Source organism: Tachypleus tridentatus, chromosome 13, assembly GCF_004210375.1.
Source record: "Tachypleus tridentatus isolate NWPU-2018 chromosome 13, ASM421037v1, whole genome shotgun sequence".
NCBI lineage: Eukaryota > Metazoa > Arthropoda > Merostomata > Xiphosura > Limulidae > Tachypleus > Tachypleus tridentatus.
The window spans coordinates 190,896,655-190,915,213 of record NC_134837.1 but is presented as its reverse complement, the minus strand read 5'-3'; the positions used below and the strand labels follow the sequence as shown (position 1 = coordinate 190,915,213).

The window sequence follows — 18,559 nt, the reverse complement described above, 5'->3', positions numbered from 1 at the left end:
AACTATGCCTTTTGGTACATGTATAGGTGTTTTGTTTTTGATGGAAATGTTTTGAGTAAATTGGAAAAAAACACAATAGTAAGAGTTTTGACAAAACAGGAAATGACATACTTTCAACGAAACTAGTTTTTATTACTTGTTTTAAAAAATGCTTTTACATGATTAGTTACAGGACCTGATGGCCAAAGAAAACTCATCTATTGCTATCACCCCTTGTGTGTTGTCAGTGCTTGTTGACGCTTCCACGAAGAACTGAAAAAAAAAAAGGTTTACACCACAGATGTTTGAAGTTAGAAAAATGAAATAGTCCAACTATTAAAAAAAAGCTCCTACAACGTCGTAGATATCTCTAATAGTTAATTTCGTTATATAATGTTTTACTTAAATTCAAGGTGGTTTGATAGTTTTTATTGGGCTACTCTTATCAGACCGAACAGTAGGATGCACCCAAGGCTCCAAAGTGCAGGGTTTTTATTTTGTATTAGAGGAACTTAAACCCCGGACACTAACGGTTTTTATTTTGTATTAGCAGGATTTAAACCCCGGACACTAACGGTTTTTATTTTGTATTAGCGGGACTTAAACCCCGGGCACTAACCTTTAGAGGAGACACCCTAACTCCATTTTATTCATCTGACTTAGTTGAGCATTTCTTTAGCACCAATATTGAAATTACTCTGAAAGTATTTAAACAATACTTTATATTTACATATAGTCAGTTTGTTCTTTAAAGACTTAGTCTTTACTTCGACTGGATGCCCTCATACACTGTAACTTTGCCTACAACATAACCACTAGACTTCGGTTAACGGGCGTGGTATTGTGGTTATTGTATTCTGTCATACAAGAGTATCCCAATAATTGGCTGCGGATGCTGTCGAATGCCTGCCTTAATTGCTTGTAATATTTCTTTTCAAAATCAGAGACAATTCTTGATGGCGAGAAGCCCACTTGAAATAAAAATATAACTTAAAACGGCTGATATGGGTTTTAACACTTTTATTGATAAGTAGAGAGCTACGTTTCGACCTTCCTAGGTCATCTTTAGGTTAATACAAAGAGGTTAACGACTTTGTTATGATATTTCCTAGAGTTTAGTTTAACTAGAGTACAACAAGTAAGCTAAGGAAATTACTAACTATTATTTTTTAGAGTATAGTTAGAAGACTTCTCCTACCGTGACTTTGATTTGGATGTAAATATTAGTCACAATTGTTTTATCACAAAATATTTTAATTTATTATGCAAAAGACAGAATTGTAGAGTCAGTGAACCTTTATACATAGCAATTTTGAAAAAAAGCTCACATTTTTAAAGTAAAAATCCGGCATAAAAAAGTTCACGTTTTTAAAGCAAAATCCGCTACAAAAGTATCACATGTTTAAAGTAAAATTCGGTATTTTAGAAATATTAAGATGTTAATTGATTACACTAAAAGATGAATATCGATAACCAAATTGAGAAACGTAGGTACGCTTCTCTTAAAGAAAGCATGTGTTCATGCTTTTGGTCATAATGATATCTGAGTATCGAACTACCAGACAGTATTCTTTCTTACACATTAGCCAGTGCCACTAAATATGTTTACCTACCCGTGTGTCTCCATTAAGATTAAGGTTCAAAACTGTTTCCTTCCATCTACCATCAGAGACATTAGTTTTCCAGATTTCCAAAGTGCTTTGACCTTGTTGTGTGACTATCAAGTATCTTGCTGCAGAACCCTCCAAATAATACCTAAACCTAAGACAGCCTTTTTCTCGTCCGTAAACTTTGACGAAAGGTGTGATGAGTCTAGCAAATCCATTACCCCCTTGTGAAGCTCTCACTTCCATGTAGTATCCTAAATTAATAATATTATATATCATATAATAAAAATAGATCTTCATGAAACATGTTAAAACAGTTTATGTTACTGTGAATCACAATAGAATAAACCTGTGTTTAATAACGGGTTAACTATAAATCAAATGAGTGGCATACCAAACATTATTATTAGTGTTACCAAGCGTACGATGAGTAGTTACGTCACGCGGGAGCTCAGTGACAGGACCGCGTCCCACTTATTATTATTCGGTACGTAATAGATAGACTTTGAATAAATTAACAACCTACACGTTGTTTTTTGTTAAGGTGCACAGAAAAGTCTTTACCTTTGCCATATGATCCTAAAATTATATATTTAAAAGAAAACCTAATAAAGTAGCAATATATATATTTTTTGTTTTCATTTATAGGTAACTAATTTGATTGTTCCCTAAATTAAATGAGACAAACTTCAATGACAAGGAGGCCAGCAGCAATATTTCTAGAGTACAATATTTTTGAGGCCATTTGCAAAGAATGTTGTATTTCTAGCAAAACGTAATTGTAAAGCTAACAGCTAGATAGCCAAGCTACTTTGCATCATAAAACGCCAAACCAACCAATTAAAGTTTAACAGTTAAACCTAGTAACCTTCAACCAAACACTGAAGTGTTGTCACAGGCGTGACTGACACGCGAGAAATCTTTTTTTCAACTTATGAGTTCTCTAAAACTAAGATATATATTTCTTATGCCGAAAATATTTTCAAGATGAAATTGAAAGAGTGATTTTTCCGGAAATCCTGAAATTCTAAACTTAATCTAGAAGTTATTGCATAAAACACAATATGTAAAATAAAAAACAAAAACTTCACAGAAATTAATATACAAGTAACAAATAATTGTACAATCGTTAATACTTACCAGATAATTCATATTCATGCAATAGTATATTTAAACCCACTGCATAATTTATATTCGTACAATAGTATATGCATAAATCATATTCATTTATTTGTTTACAAACCGTCAAAGAAACTGTTCCCACACTAGTGATTGTATGAACCAAGTGACCAATGTTAATACCTCAGTTTACACATGCCCACGCCCTCCAGTGGCACAGTGGCATGTCTATGAACTTATAACTGTAGAACCCAGGTTTCGATATCCGTGGTGGACAGAGCATAGATTGCCCAATGTCTAGCTTTGTGCTTAATTACAAACAGACATATACCCACCAAGTAATTTACGTTAGTACACTAGTGTATATATTAACCAAATAGCTAATATATCTTTATATATCATATATATTTATTTTTCTAATCCATATTGAAATTTTAGTTGGTGCCAAGAACCATCCCGATCCAATGACCTTCTTAAAGCCACCACTGTCAACATTTCCAGTTGTCTTCCTATCTCGTTACTGCACCTTGTGTTTGGTCTTCCTGGTTCTCTGTTTTTCTCAACTCTTCCTTCCGTAATATTTATTTCATGGAATGTCCTGTTTCCCAGTATACGGAAGTTCCTTCTTAATAACATATTATACATAGCTTTTGAACATTCAACTTATTCCACCTTCCATTTCTTCGTTTTTCTCTCGATATCGTTAGCGACCCCTGTAGCACCACTTTCATTTTTTCAAACAAACAAAAACTAACTTCCAAATTAATATTTAGTTCTTGATAAAATAACAGATCTAAAGAAACGAACCTTCAATGATAGTGATGACCTGTGGTGTATCCATACGGTCATCATGTTGATCACATTGTTTATCATTGTTATCAGAAACATCATCTTGTTATAGTTGATATTCTCATAACCCATGTTCACACTCTAGTGTGTATACCAAGTAACCCATGTTGACACTTTAGTGTGTATACCAATCAAGTAACCCATGTTCACACTCTAGTGTGTATACCAAGTAACCCATGTTGACACTTTAGTGTATATACCAATCAAGTAACCCATGTTGACACTCTAGTGTGAATACCAATCAAGTAACCCATGTTGACACTCTAGTGTGAATACCAATCAAGTAACCCATGTTCACACTCTAGTGTGTATACCAAATCAAGTAACCCATGTTTACACTTTAGTGTGTATACCAATCAAGTAACCCATGTTGACACTCTAGTGTGAATACCAATCAAGTAACCCATGTTGACACTCTAGTGTGAATACCAATCAAGTAACCCATGTTGACACTCTAGTGTGTATACCAATCAAGTAACCCATGTTGACACTCTAGTGTGTATACCAATCAAGTAACCCATGTTGACACTCTAGTGTGTATACCAATCAAGTAACCCATGTTCACACTCTAGTGTGAATACCAATCAAGTAACCCATGTTGACACTCTAGTGTGAATACCAATCAAGTAACCCATGTTCACACTCTAGTGTGTATACCAAATCAAGTAACCCATGTTTACACTTTAGTGTGTATACCAATCAAGTAACCCATGTTGACACTCTAGTGTGAATACCAATCAAGTAACCCATGTTGACACTCTAGTGTGAATACCAATCAAGTAACCCATGTTGACACTCTAGTGTGTATACCAATCAAGTAACCCATGTTCACACTCTAGTGTGTATACCAATCAAGTAACCCATGTTGACACTCTAGTGTGTATACCAATCAAGTAACCCATGTTCACACTCTAGTGTGTATACCAATCAAGTAACCCATGTTCATACACTATTGTGAATACAAACCAAGTAACCTATGTTCACACACTAGTGTGAACACAAACCAAATAATTCATGTTCAAACACAAGTGTGTATAACAATCAAGTGATCCTTGTTTATAAATTAGTGTGTACATCAACCAGTTAATCCGTATTCATACATTAATGTGTATATTAAACAAGTAACCCATGTTCGTACATTATTGTGTACACCAACCAACTAACCCTTATTCACACAATAGTGTGTATACTAAACAAGTAACCCATATTCATACACTAGTGTGTGTATGTATACAGTGGAGCGCCATTAAGCCTCGGACCAGTAAACCGCGAAATCGCTTAAGCCGCTGTAGCAAGTCTTGTCCTAAACTTTTGATGTATTAAATCTACTACCTGGCTTTTTAAAGTTTCTCACACTTTCCTTGTCTTTATAACTTCAAGGGGATATTTAAAAAGGATTTGTTTTAATTTGGGAAATAAATAAAATATATTACAATAGAAATCGACCATTAATCTACCTTATCGCTCTCTATGTCAGCTTTATGGAGGCCGCCATTGTTACCGAATCACACCTCTCCATACATTAAAGTTAATCCGCGGTAAATCCGTGAAAAAAGTGATCAATAATTAAAGTATTATTTTTAATTCGATAATCCGATATTTTTATGGAATTGTATAAATATTGGCCACAAACCCAATAGAAATCACTTCAGTTTCTGAATTAATAGTGAGCATATCATATTGACATGGCGGCCCGCATGTAACACGGGAACACGAAATTTTACAGGGAAAAGCGAACCATCGCAATGCATTGGTCGTTTGTGTTAAAACGGCACTTGTCAATTGTATCTGAATAGTCTATACATTAATATTATAATGATCACGCAATGGCCCGGATGAGGCTCCTCGGCGGAGCTGTTGGCGACTTCGGCTTTTCAGTCACAAAGGTTTAAGCCGCGGTTAAGCAGGTTGACCCCCCAAATACCGCGGCTTAAGGGCGCTCCACTGTAGTAAGTAACCTGTGTTTAAAGTTTAGTGTCTATACTAACAAAATAATACACATTTCTCTTCTACCATGGTATTCATACTAAACTTTTATACCCACTAGGTCAGTTACGTTAATAACTTAGGGAGTATCCACATATTTGCATTAGGGCTTACTCTCACCTGGAAATCTATGTTTCTGTCAGGGGTTTACATTCACTGGGTATAGGAAGTTTTACCCACCATTCAACTTCTAAGTGTGCATAATATCAAATTAGTTTCATAGCATAATGAAATATAACACACTGGAAGTTTCAAGTACACATACTAGCATCTCTCACGGTATCAAAATATAAGTTGAATTTTATCTGGTTAAACACAATAGTAGATTTAGATAAATAGGTAACGAAATTTTGTTCATAGCAATCTATAAGAATAACTTGGTTTGTGATTAGTTTCATTTTTAATTTAATGTTTTGCTAAAGTTTTTTAAAGCGCTCACAATGTCCAGTTTGCGAGCTTAAATACATTAACGACAGTTTGAAAAATTTAACTAAGTCTTTCGTCAACTGTTGTCAATGGTGTGTTGAATTTACGAGTAAACGTTGGTGAATAAAATCTAATAAGAACATCTCGTCAGTTAATCATATGCGGCTGAAGGCTTGGCTTGAGTTTTATGTACAAAAATCTAATGTTGAGACAGTTATAACATTTTGAATGGTTTATGATTTGTACAATTTTGACTTTATTGATAAATAAAACTCGTATCGAAGTTGAGATAAATTAATTTTAATTAATAATATTTATATCGAATGTAAGATGCCATTTGGCTCTAGTCACTTAAATTTTCTAAGAATAATTTTTGGTAAATAAAACTATTTTATGTTTTAATATTTTATGGACGCACATTTTAATAACTGTAAGTTCTATTTCGATAGGTATTACAAATTTATCCGTGGTAATTTAAAGATCAGTGAAATTTGGCGGAGGACAAAGCGTTACGTTAGATTTCTTTCCGCAGCATAATGGCCCATAGAATAACTCTGTTTTTCAAGTAAAACTTTTAGCGAAGAGTTACGTCATTTATTGACCGATTTGAGTTTTTTTTCGATTGATGTATTTGACCACGCCTGATTTACTCTAATCCAGCCTTAAATAATTTCGTATTGAGGGTATGCTGGTAGAGATCCTGATGAGTAATGAAATATATTTGGATTTACATGAGTCCCGCGCTAGGTATTCCTCGCGCACAAAATATAGCTAATGAAAAGGAAACAAAGTGAGAATCCTTAATAGCCGAACGGTCCATCCTGGCCAGGTGTTTAAGGCACTCGACTCCTAATCTGAGGGTCGCGGGTTCGAATCCTCGTCGCGCTAAACATGCTCGCCCTCCCAGCCGTGGGGGTGTATAATGTGACGGTCAATCCCACTATTCGTTGGTAAAAGAGTAGCCCAAGAGTTTGCGGTGGGTGGTGATGACTAGCTGCCTTCCCTCTAGTCTTACACTGGTAAATTAGGGACGGCTAGCACGGATAGCCCTCGTGTAGCTTTGCGCGAAATTCAAACAACCGAGTTGTAAATGGTTCATAAATCGGTTAGGAGATGGAGCCATGAGTTAAAAATTTGTACTTGGAAAAAAACAACAAGTTCGAGTCATTCTAAGAGACCCTATATTGCGGCTAAGAAAGGTCTCAAAGGTTAATTTAATCTAGTCCTGCCCACAATAATTTCAGTTCCAGGATAGACCGGTAGCGATACTCATGAATAATAAAATCGAGTTGGATGTACGCGCGCCCCACGCATGGTATCGCTGGCGCGCAAAAATGTAGCTAATAAAAAGTTCAAATATTAATTTACTCTAATACTTCAAAAATATTCAAATGTTGAAGATTCACTATTGTTACATATAAAAAAACACGAAAACTGTCATGAAATGATTTGATTACCAACTCACAAACTCACTTCAGATTTAACACATCGTTTTATACGCAGTTAATATAAATCAATATATGATATTTTAGTACCCACAAAAGCGCCTATAATATATATAATATATATGTGTACAAGAGTTATTTAGGGACGATTAATGATAAGAATTTATGATTTATATTGTTTTACGTCATTGTAGTGGAAAAATATACAATGTTAAAAACGCATGTAACATCGTAAATTATGGTTCGTTTTGAATTTTGTGCTACACGAGTGCTATCTGCGCTAGACGTCCCTAATTTAGCAGTCTAAAACTAGAGGGAAGGCAACTAGTCATCACTACCCATCGCCAACTCTTGGGCTACTCTTTTACCAACGAATAGTTGGATTGACTGTAAAATTATAACGCCCTCACGGCTGAAAGGGCGAGGATTTTGATGTGACGGTGATTCGGACCCGCGACCTTCGGATTACGGGATATTAGATCTGTACCAGAATAATAACATGTTTTCTATCTTACATTCACCGCGACTACATTCTTGTCTGGTATTGGATCAGTACCAGAATAATAACATGTTTTCTACCTTACATTCACCGCGACTACATTCTTGTCTGGTATTGGATCAGTACCAGAACAATAACATGCTTTTTACCTTACACTCACCTCTACTACTTTCTAGTCTGTTATTGGACCTGTACCAGAACAATAACATGTTTTCTACCTTACACTCACCTCTACTACTTTCTAGTCTGTTATTGGATCTGTACCAGAACAATAACATGTTTTCTACCTTACACTCACCTCTACTACTTTCTAGTCTGGTATTGGATCTGTACCAGAACAATAACATGTTTTTTACCTTACACTCACCTCTACTACTTTCTTGTCTGTTATTGGACCTGTACCAGAACAATAACATGTTTTCTACCTTACACTCACCTCTACTACTTTCTAGTCTGTTATTGGATCTGTACCAGAACAATAACATGTTTTCTACCTTACACTCACCTCTACTACTTTCTAGTCTGTTATTGGATCTGTACCAGAACAATAACATGTTTTCTACCTTACACTCACCTCTACTACTTTCTAGTCTGTTATTGGATCTGTACCAAAACAATAACATGTTTTCTACCTTACACTCACCTCTACTACTTTCTAGTCTGTTATTGGATCTGTACCAGAACAATAACATGTTTTTTACCTTACATTCACCGCGACTACATTCTTGTCTGGTATTGGATCAGTACCAGAACAATAACATGCTTTTTACCTTACACTCACCTCTACTACTTTCTAGTCTGTTATTGGACCTGTACCAGAACAATAACATGTTTTCTACCTTACACTCACCTCTACTACTTTCTAGTCTGGTATTGGATCTGTACCAGAACAATGACATGTTTTCTACCTTACACTCACCTCTACTACTTTCTAGTCTGTTATTGGATCTGTACCAAAACAATAACATGTTTTCTACCTTACACTCACCTCTACTACTTTCTAGTCTGTTATTGGATCTGTACCAGAACAATAACATGTTTTTTACCTTACATTCACCGCGACTACATTCTTGTCTGGTATTGGATCAGTACCAGAACAATAACATGCTTTTTACCTTACACTCACCTCTACTACTTTCTAGTCTGTTATTGGACCTGTACCAGAACAATAACATGTTTTCTACCTTACACTCACCTCTACTACTTTCTAGTCTGTTATTGGATCTGTACCAGAACAATAACATGTTTTCTACCTTACACTCACTTCTACTACTTTCTAGTCTGTTATTGGATCTGTACCAGAACAATAACATGTTTTCTACCTTACACTCACCTCTACTACTTTCTAGTCTGGTATTGGATCTGTACCAGAACAATAACATGTTTTCTACCTTACACTCACCTCTACTACTTTCTAGTCTGTTATTGGATCTGTACCAGAACAATAACATGTTTTCTACCTTACACTCACCTCTACTACTTTCTAGTCTGGTATTGGATCTGTACCAGAACAATAACATGTTTTCTTGATTCACGATCCCACAGCTGTCTTTTTCAAAATCACAATAAAATCCCGGTGGTTCAGGTCTGGGAGGACGAACTTCTCCTGAAAAGGTAATTAAACAATCATATTATTTTTCTAAAAATAATAACAATAAATAAGTGTTCGTGGCACTTCTTTAAAAAACTAGAGCTTATATATTTTAAACAACTGTATAAACAACTGTACATTCTACCAAAACATTCGTAAAGTCTGTTGATCTTAATGACATCAGTTGTAGAAAATCCACTCTTGGTGTACACGGGGACCAACTTCACACCCGCCTTCTTTGGTCTAATAGTAATGGACTTGTAATCCTTGGAAAAAGCTGTTTCTCCGTATAGCATAATGGATTCGTAGTCGAACTCTACACCTAGTAGGTTGTTTTCGTAGTAATCCAACTTGTCAAAGTTAAACTCCATCCCTGTATACCAAATAATAAAGTTTGAATAGTTTAATCTGACGGAGTTTATTTTAAACAACACGAAATCATTTAAGTAGTTTCTAAATATAAATCTTACATTATTTTAAGATGTATTTTTTAGGTTATTTGTCATCCTTTTTTATTCTTCATGCTTTCATGAATTTATTGAACTTAACCATTCAAGCAACTTCTCTATAAATATTTTAAAATCCAGAATACTCACAACCTTTACTTATAACGGACTTTTTAATCCTAAGTCAAAAGCCTAGAACTCGGGTTGTTCTTGCCTTAAGGTTTAAAAACGTAATAATTACGTAGTAACGGAAGTATTATAGTCAGAAGGTAAAAACATATATTCAAAACGGTAACAGTGGTATTAAAGTGTGAATGTCTGTTATTTTAATTTATACTAAACGATTTAAGAAACTTGAACTATTTTAGTCTTCTAATGAACAGGTATTTTTTCACAAGCTAGGTTGGACAGTCTTCATAACTTCCTGTGTAATTTCAAGACCAACTGATTGAAAATGGAATCAACATTCCTAATCGTGAAAGTAGTCAAAACTGAATTCCAAACTGTATTCACCTCATCGGTCTATACAAATGATATACATGCCAAAACGGAATTCCAAACTCGATTCACTTCATCAGTCTACACAAATGATATACATGCCAAAACTGAATTCTAAACTGGATTCACTTCATCAGTCTATACAAATCATATACATACCAAAACTGAATTCCAAACTGGATTCACCTCATCATTCTATACAAATGATATACATGCCAAAACTGAATTTCAAACTGGATTCACCTCATCATTCTATACAAATGACATACATACTCAAGGATATTTAGGTTTCAAGTAAAACGACACGATTGTGGTCAAAATAGACATCACGAAACGCTGACCAATAGAATAACTGATATCTTCAAAAGGAAACGCTGACCAATAGAACTAAAGAATCTTCAAGAAAAGCACACGCAGAATAATTTTACAAGAAGTTAACCAAGGACATTGTGAAATATCAGTAATATTACACCGCCTTTCAAAATTAGAAATAAGAATGAATTTAATGTAAGCATGAAATATTGAGGAAATAATTGAAACGTCTCTCTAAAAAATGTATTAGACTATCTTCATATTCTTAAAATAATTTTTCCCTTGGTCACAAAAATCAAAAACTAGATTTTTTGGTATTAGATATGAGGACGTAAAGCATTATATTGGAGAAACCGAAAGACTTACTCATATCCAAATATCAAAGAGATGCCATAAATCATTATACTAATACATCAGTAGTGACCAAACGTACTAGGGAAAACAATAACATTCGTAACTCTAAGTCCTAAACAGGGATTGTAACACGTAGAGAAGAAAAATTAAAGAGGCCATTACTGTGCTTGTTACCCCCTGATGGTAGAAATCAAGATAAAAGCCAATCACTGGTCTTACATCATTCAAAGTAACAATGAAATGCTCAAAAGATAATTCACATATATCTTAACAAAAACACGAATAATAATAAGAGTATCTCAACTCTTTAAATTTGGCAAATTCTACTGTTCGAAAAGTATTTAATGTTCTATTTTATATAATATGAATATGGCCCGGCATGGCCAGGTGGGTTAAGGCGTTCGACTCTTAATCCGAGGGTCATAGGTTCGAAACCCGGTCGCACCAAACATGCTCTCCCTTTCAGCCGTGGGGTGTTATAATGTGACGGTCAATCCCACTATTCGTTGGTTAAAGAGTAGCCTAAGAGTTGGCGGTGTGTGGTGATGACTAGCTGCCTTCCCTCTAGTCTTACACTACTAAATTACGGACGGCTAGCGCAGATAGCGGTCGAGTAGCTTTGCGCGAAATTCACAAACAAATAATGTGAATAATTTTTAAAAAATCAAAGATTATAATGGAAATTTTTATTCGACTACATTGCACCTGTTGACATATTTTTAAGTTATTCCTAGCTGGCAAGTTAGTTAAGCCTACGCTAACTAAACTGTTTGGTAATGACTCCAGTACCGGAGTTAACAGCTTCCACCAATAAAAGCATCGTCTGTCCGTTTTATGTTATTCGAGAAACTTCTATTTTGTGCTCTTCTCTCCCAGAATTTGTGATCAGTTTTCTCGTATTGTAAGAAAATGGAGACGTAGTGCGTTACCTTCCATTATATTCTCCCAGATGATCTCCAGATAGTCATCTCTGTCAGATCGGCTCTGCTCGTGCCAAAAACCGATGGCGTGCATCAGTTCGTGTATACTTGTTGGTTTTGAATTACAACCTTGACCCAAAGACACCTTCTGTAGTCCACCCTGGATTCCAACGAATGACCAACACCTAAAAATAAGTTCAATTAAATATTGTAGTTCTAGTATGTATGTATATTAATCTGTTGACCTATCACGTGTCAATGAATTTAGGTTACAGTTGTACGACCTCGGAGAGTCATGTTCATTCTACACCTCTAACACCCTCTTTTACTATTGGTATATCAAATTAACGACGATTATCGCACGAAAATTATTTTATGTATTTATGAACATTCGTTGGTAAAAGAGTAGCCCAAGAGTTGGCGATGTTACATGGATGGTGCTCTACAAATACAAAAAAAGTGATAAACGGGTTTAAAATATTCGTCCGTCAGTATATTATGTCTTAAATAATAAAGAGAAACTTGGAGCTTTTGTTCCATTATATTACTGTTAAAACAAACAAAAAACAATAAAAAATAATCCGTTTATTTTTTACTGTTAATCCTAAATAAAAATTGAAAATTTTCATAAAAAGAACAGACATTAAAAAGTCAAGGGTCCTAAATCGGTATCAAAGAACCCACGTTATAGTACCTCCCCCCGACCAGAACCTTGAAAAAGAACAACATTAATAACTTACCCAGGCTCATCAACGATTCGAATATAATTTACTACATTGGATGTTCTAGGAACAAATCGAATACAAGTTTTAGCATGGTATTCTTCCATGGCTGCCATTATGTTATTCCTCATGAAATCTGTAAAAAAAAATCATTTATGTTTAGAGATACAGCTAGAAGTATTATTTCTGTAATGTTTTACGTCTTTTGTTACAACCACCCCCACACACACTCCACGTGGCTCAGCAGTAAATCATAAACAGGTTTTTCTACCAGGGCAGAGAATAGATAACCCATTGTGTAGCTTTGTGATGAAGAACAAATAAACAAAATATATTTTATGAACTTCTGCTAAAAAATAAAAAATACCACTATGCGCTCACCCGTCCCCCATTTTGAACCGCCAGACTAGACGGAAGACAGATTATCAAGAGAAGCTATCGATAAGTCTTGTGCTGTGTTTGTCTGGAAGAATAGTGGCTGATGTCTGCACTCTTATAGTGCAACCAGAACGTAAAAATGAGGAGCGTGTTTTTCCGACAACGACTCGCGACCCTTGAATTCTAGGATTCACAATCCAGACATGCTAACCACTAGGCTACGCACTATCACCTAATGAAACACTCTCAAACTAGTATTTTTAAGTATAACCTGCAGTAATAATTGTTTATTTGTTTTTTGCTGAATTTCACGTAAAGCTACACGAGGGCTATCTGCGCTAGCTCTCCCTAATTTAGCAGTGTAAGACTAAAGGGAAGGCATCTAGTTATCACCACCCACTACCGACTCTTGGGCTATTCTTTTACCAACGAATAGTGAGATTGACTGTAACATTATAATGTTTTTACAGCTGAAAGGGTGAGCATGTTTGGTGTGACAGGGATTCGAACCCGAAACCCTCAGATTACGAGTCGTTTACCCTAACCACCTGTTAACTGTTACTCTTGATTTGTCATCTAATGCTCAATCCCACTATACGTTCGTTAAAGAGTAACCCAAGAGGTGGCGGTGGGTAGCGTTGAGTCTTCCCTCTAGTCTTGCACTGCCAAATTAGGTATGGCAAACGAAGATAGTCTTCGTCTAGCTTTGCGCAAAGTTCAAAACAATCCAAACCAGTTCTTGATATGCGTTTTCACGTTAAGTCTGGATGCAATTTTTCATCTCACCAATGAAATTATTGTTTGTGCACAGTGAATGTTGAATTCATTTTTCGATGAGGAAATAAAATATCGTGTAGAAATGATCTTGAAAACTATAATACGTTTATTGATTAGAATTACATAATTAATTATTCCATTCTTTAAACTATAGATCAGACAGTTTTATGAACTAAACATGGCATCCTCCATTGACGTCATTAGAGGATAATTCCAAACCTTTAACACTTACATTCTCCAATTCATGCCTCGAGGCGTCTGCTTAGTCCAAATGTATTTACCGACTTTTGTTAGTCTGTTTTTAGCGACAAAATTAGCTATCTGTGCTTTGCGGTATTGAAATCTGATTTTCAGCGTTATAAGCTTTCAGATTTAAGAAGACAAAGAGCAAAAAATGAATTGTTGTTTTTAACGCTAAGCTTGACACTGGAAAACCTGCGATCTGTCCACCACAGGTAATAATTTTAGTGTTTAAGTTTGTAAACTTGCAGCTGACCTACTATGGACAACTTTCAGTGTAGAACCAGTTACTGTTTTCACATACGTACAATCATCTGTTTCCCGTATAAAATGTTCAGTTTATGCATCATGGCGTTAGAAAATAAAGTGAGTTTGAAAAGAGAACTTTTCTATATTGTTCTTAATTTTTCATTGAGTAAACGTACTATGAAACTTACCATTGTTGTCCTGAACATTCGCAACATTTCTGATTTGATTTAATTATTTTTACTCCAAGAAACTAAAAGAAATTATTCAAAGCAATCCAGAGTACCAAACTTTGTTGTACATTTCCTATCCATCATAATATTATCTGTATCGAATTCTGGTAAACAAGTAAGCAGTTAAAAATTTTGAACTTCGTGAAGGATGCTAGTATGACGTTCTCTTCCATACTGTACGCAGCTGTTTGTTGGTTTGGTGGTAGCCGTTGAAGTATAAGCCTATTTTCTTATATTTAATTGATAGCGCTTATTGTTTTACACGATCATATGAAACTAAACAAAAATCATTAACAAATCAACTACTGTTTAATCCTTGTTCACAACATCTTGGTGTTCATTCACAATATTTTCTTTAAAAAAGCATCTTACCAACAGCTGGATCTATTTCATAATGTACAACACCGCCAGGCCACAGTTTTTTGTGCTCTACAATGGCATTCCTGTCCTACATTTTTGTGATATAACAAAATATTTATTAGATTATTTTTGCTCATTAGACACAATTATGACATAATAACTCATGGATGAATGAAACACCAACTTCGTAAAATGATTTTAAATAACTTCATGTCAACCAAATAGAAATTCACGTTACAACCCATTTAAGTTGTTGTTGTCTTTATGTGTAGGCTTACTAAATTTTTACGTTTGTAAGCTCTGGTATTAAACTTAAGTACGTAGATAAAATTATACATGTACAATTACCTATACATGTACAATTTTATCTATATACTTAAGTTTATGACCGGAATGCGTATTATGTTGGGTTTTCAGGTATAATATTTACCTGTTAAGCTATAATACATTCTAGGATAGTTGGAATGAAACATTAAAATTAATCACATACTTAGGCCTACAGTGATAGAAGCTAAGCCTAAATAATAATTAATGCCAAATAAACAGTTGGAGCTGTTCGAACTAGTTTGCCCTCCTGTGGCACAGCGGGATGTCTGCAGACTTCTATCGCTAAAAATCAGACTTCATTACGCGTGGTGGGCAGAGAGTAGATAGCCCATTGTGAAGTGTTGTGCTTAACTACAAACAAACATCAAACTAGGTTGTCACAACAACCAGGAACATCTTTATTGAGTACGTCATGTTTGTTTTTGAATTTCGCGCAAAGTTTCACGAGAACTGTCTGCACTAGTCATCCCTAATTTAGCAGTGTAAGACTACAGGGCTGGCAGCTTTTCATCACCGCCAATTCTTAGGCTACTTTTTTTACCAACGAATAGTGGGATTCGAACCCGCGACTCGCATATTATGAATCGAGCTAGCTGGCTATGATGGGTCAAGCATGTCATGACGTATATTTAAGTAATACAAGTTGAGAATGTATCGAATTAAGTTGGTCAAAAGTTATTTTTAATTTTTTGTTTATTAATTTTTCTTTTATGATTATGAATAATATATTTAACAAAACAACCTAATGAGCACATTTGTGACAAAACTACATAAAAATAGTGAATTACTATCTCTAAACATAAAAATCGAATAACTTCTTAATGTGAAACAATATGAAAAACGAAGAGCAAATAAATGAAGTAAAACAGACTTACAACAAGTGCAATAATAAAGTAGTCATTCAGTGTAGCCTTTGTATGATAAATGTAGATATTTTTTGTTTGTGGTTAAGCGCAAAGCTACACAATGGGCTGTCTGTGTTGTGTTCACCACGGGTATGGAAAAACCGGTTTTTAGACTTTTAGCGTTACAAGTCTTCAGGCTTACCGCTGTACCATTGGTTGGTATTAAGTTAGAAAAAAATGCTTAAAAAGTCTTATGGGAGACTGTAATTTTTGGTAAACATAACTAATCATTAAACTACCTATTTTATGGAAATACAATTGCCTATTAACAGTTTAACTAAATCATATGGTAGTCTTTCAAATCCTACCTGTGTCATGTCAATTCCAGCGATATCCCCTTGGTAGAAACCTGTTAGAGGAGCAAACACGTTTTCTGTCATATTGTATAAACCCAATTACAAATTTCCATTAAAGAAAGTGCAGGCTTTTGATACTGATTCGAATCCTTCAATAAACTGTCGTTTTAGTATGGAGCACGTACTTATAAAAGACAGGAGTTTGGAAAAATGTAATGACACCACCGTGCTTTATATTTAAAGTGTGTAAATTAATTAAGATTTATTGATTGGGAGTTGCTGTTTTCTCTTTAAATGTGTATACGAATACAGAATTAAAGATAGTTATTTGAAAGATCATTTAAATAACAGAACGATATTCTACAAAGAAAGAACATCTCAAAAAAGAATCGAAGAAATAAAACCAATGAAAATATATTAGTTGGTGCAATTCAGAATGCAAAAAACGAGAGGCCTATTTAATGATAAAAAGGGTGTCTTTAGAATTTTAATCATCAAATGTAAATTAAACTCCAAGAAAAATGTTTTCACTTGACTTTTGACGTTTTTTTTACTAAAAGCATAATTGATTTTATTTTGAAAAATAAGTGAATAGAAGACACACAAGTAATTCTTGTTCTTACCAGGATTGTATAGTCCCGAATCTCCATCATAATCTGAAAAGAAGGAAAAAAACACACAATACAATAATTACAATGTATAACATGAACTTTGTTTATCAATTAAAATCGTTACAAAGTTTTTGTGTGTACAAGATTACTTTTAGCTGTTATTTAGGCATCGAATAGATTCACTTTTTATCTTTTGAGTATTTGAATGACCTAATTAGTAATGTCGTATTAAAAGTAATAACTAGGGTTAATTTAAGATTGTTTATTCAGTCCTTTATTTGCTTTCTTTTTACCCTAAAATAAAATATAAACGTGTCCTAGTTTATATTTCTTATAATTATTTTTCAGTTTTGCTACTTGTTAGTACACGTTTCTACTTTTGTTTGTACAAAGGTAAAATTGGTGTATGTATGTATGCATTAAGATTCAAACAAACACATAACGTAAAATATCCTTAAAGTATGAGTTTTTAATTATGGCTTACTTTTCATAAGTTCAGAAATACGTGTTTATTGTCTTCTGTTTCTCCCCACAGAGTGAGTCATAGCGAACGTCTAAATGAATGTGCCATGAACTTATTAAGTGCGTTGTATATACGACTTTGTATAAGGGCTATTATATCACACGTGCTGATGGATACTTTAATCATTTCTAATGTTAGATTCATTCACTAATTATGTAAATATAGCTTGTAGGTTCATTGACCTTTATTGGTTGAAGGGGAAAGTTTCGGTGGCTTACATAGTATGTACAAATAAAGTAAGTTGAATATAAAACTACAATCAGTTATTTTTTTGCAAATGAAATAATTGCATGCAAAGAACAGGACACCTGTTTGTAAATATAATATTACGTGTATTCTAAGAAATTTTCTCATTGCTTAGAAAACAAGAAGTTCAGAGATTAAAATTAGGATTACAATGTTTTATTATTTAATTGTTTCATTACCGTAGTGCCTTCAATTTGGGCCCCCAGAGAGGAACTTACCGTCTAGAAATAAATCTTAAAATCAAGAGGAAGCATCCCCAGACATGAAACGTACAATGTAGAGGAATCCCCAAAGATGAAACTTACCATCGAGAGGAGCCCCTAGTCCACACCACGGTAGAAGTACGCTAAACAGGAAAAGCAGCATTTTTCCCCCAGTAATTTGAAGCTGTATGTAATATCAATAGAACTTACTTGTATTTATATAAAATATGTCTTATCTTTCTAACCTTCAGTGGACGCTAGATCTGTTCGTTTTCCCATGGGTAATATTTATCACCTGATGTGCCTGTTAGCTTAATGTCCTACCAGCAGAGGTGAGATCCAGTAATACGTCAGTCATACTTCATAGACTTCATAATGATACTTTTTTACACTTTTCACACTGTATATAAACAAAGACTATCACTGTTACCGTATTCTGTTCTTGTTATATATTTTATAGC

The 18,559-nt window shown here is 34.5% G+C and overlaps 1 protein-coding gene across 1 annotated transcript; it reads right to left on the bottom strand.

Annotated features, from left to right (window-relative positions):
- Positions 1 to 108: 108 nt before the first annotated feature.
- Positions 109 to 18,320, bottom strand: LOC143240164 (astacin-like). Its single transcript, XM_076482150.1, has 10 exons — positions 18,201 to 18,320; positions 17,139 to 17,171; positions 16,528 to 16,568; positions 15,000 to 15,075; positions 12,772 to 12,889; positions 12,041 to 12,216; positions 9,647 to 9,874; positions 9,382 to 9,516; positions 1,593 to 1,840; positions 109 to 252 (listed from the first exon to the last, which is right to left on the bottom strand). Exons 1-10 carry the CDS (start codon positions 18,259 to 18,261, stop codon positions 163 to 165), a joined length of 1,206 nt encoding a protein of 401 aa, XP_076338265.1. The 5' UTR covers positions 18,262 to 18,320; the 3' UTR covers positions 109 to 162.
- Between the last annotated feature and the right edge of the window lie 239 nt (positions 18,321 to 18,559).

Coding starts and splice junctions, on each gene's coding strand:
- LOC143240164 (XM_076482150.1), bottom strand. CDS start 18,261: ATGCTGCTTTTCCTGTTTAGCGTACTTCTACCGTGGTGTGGACTAGGG. Junction 16,569..17,138: donor TTCGGGACTATACAATCCTG/GTAAGAACAAGA, acceptor CTCCTCTAACAG/GTTTCTACCAAGGGGATATC. Junction 253..1,592: donor ATCTTAATGGAGACACACGG/GTAGGTAAACAT, acceptor TTTTTTTTTCAG/TTCTTCGTGGAAGCGTCAAC.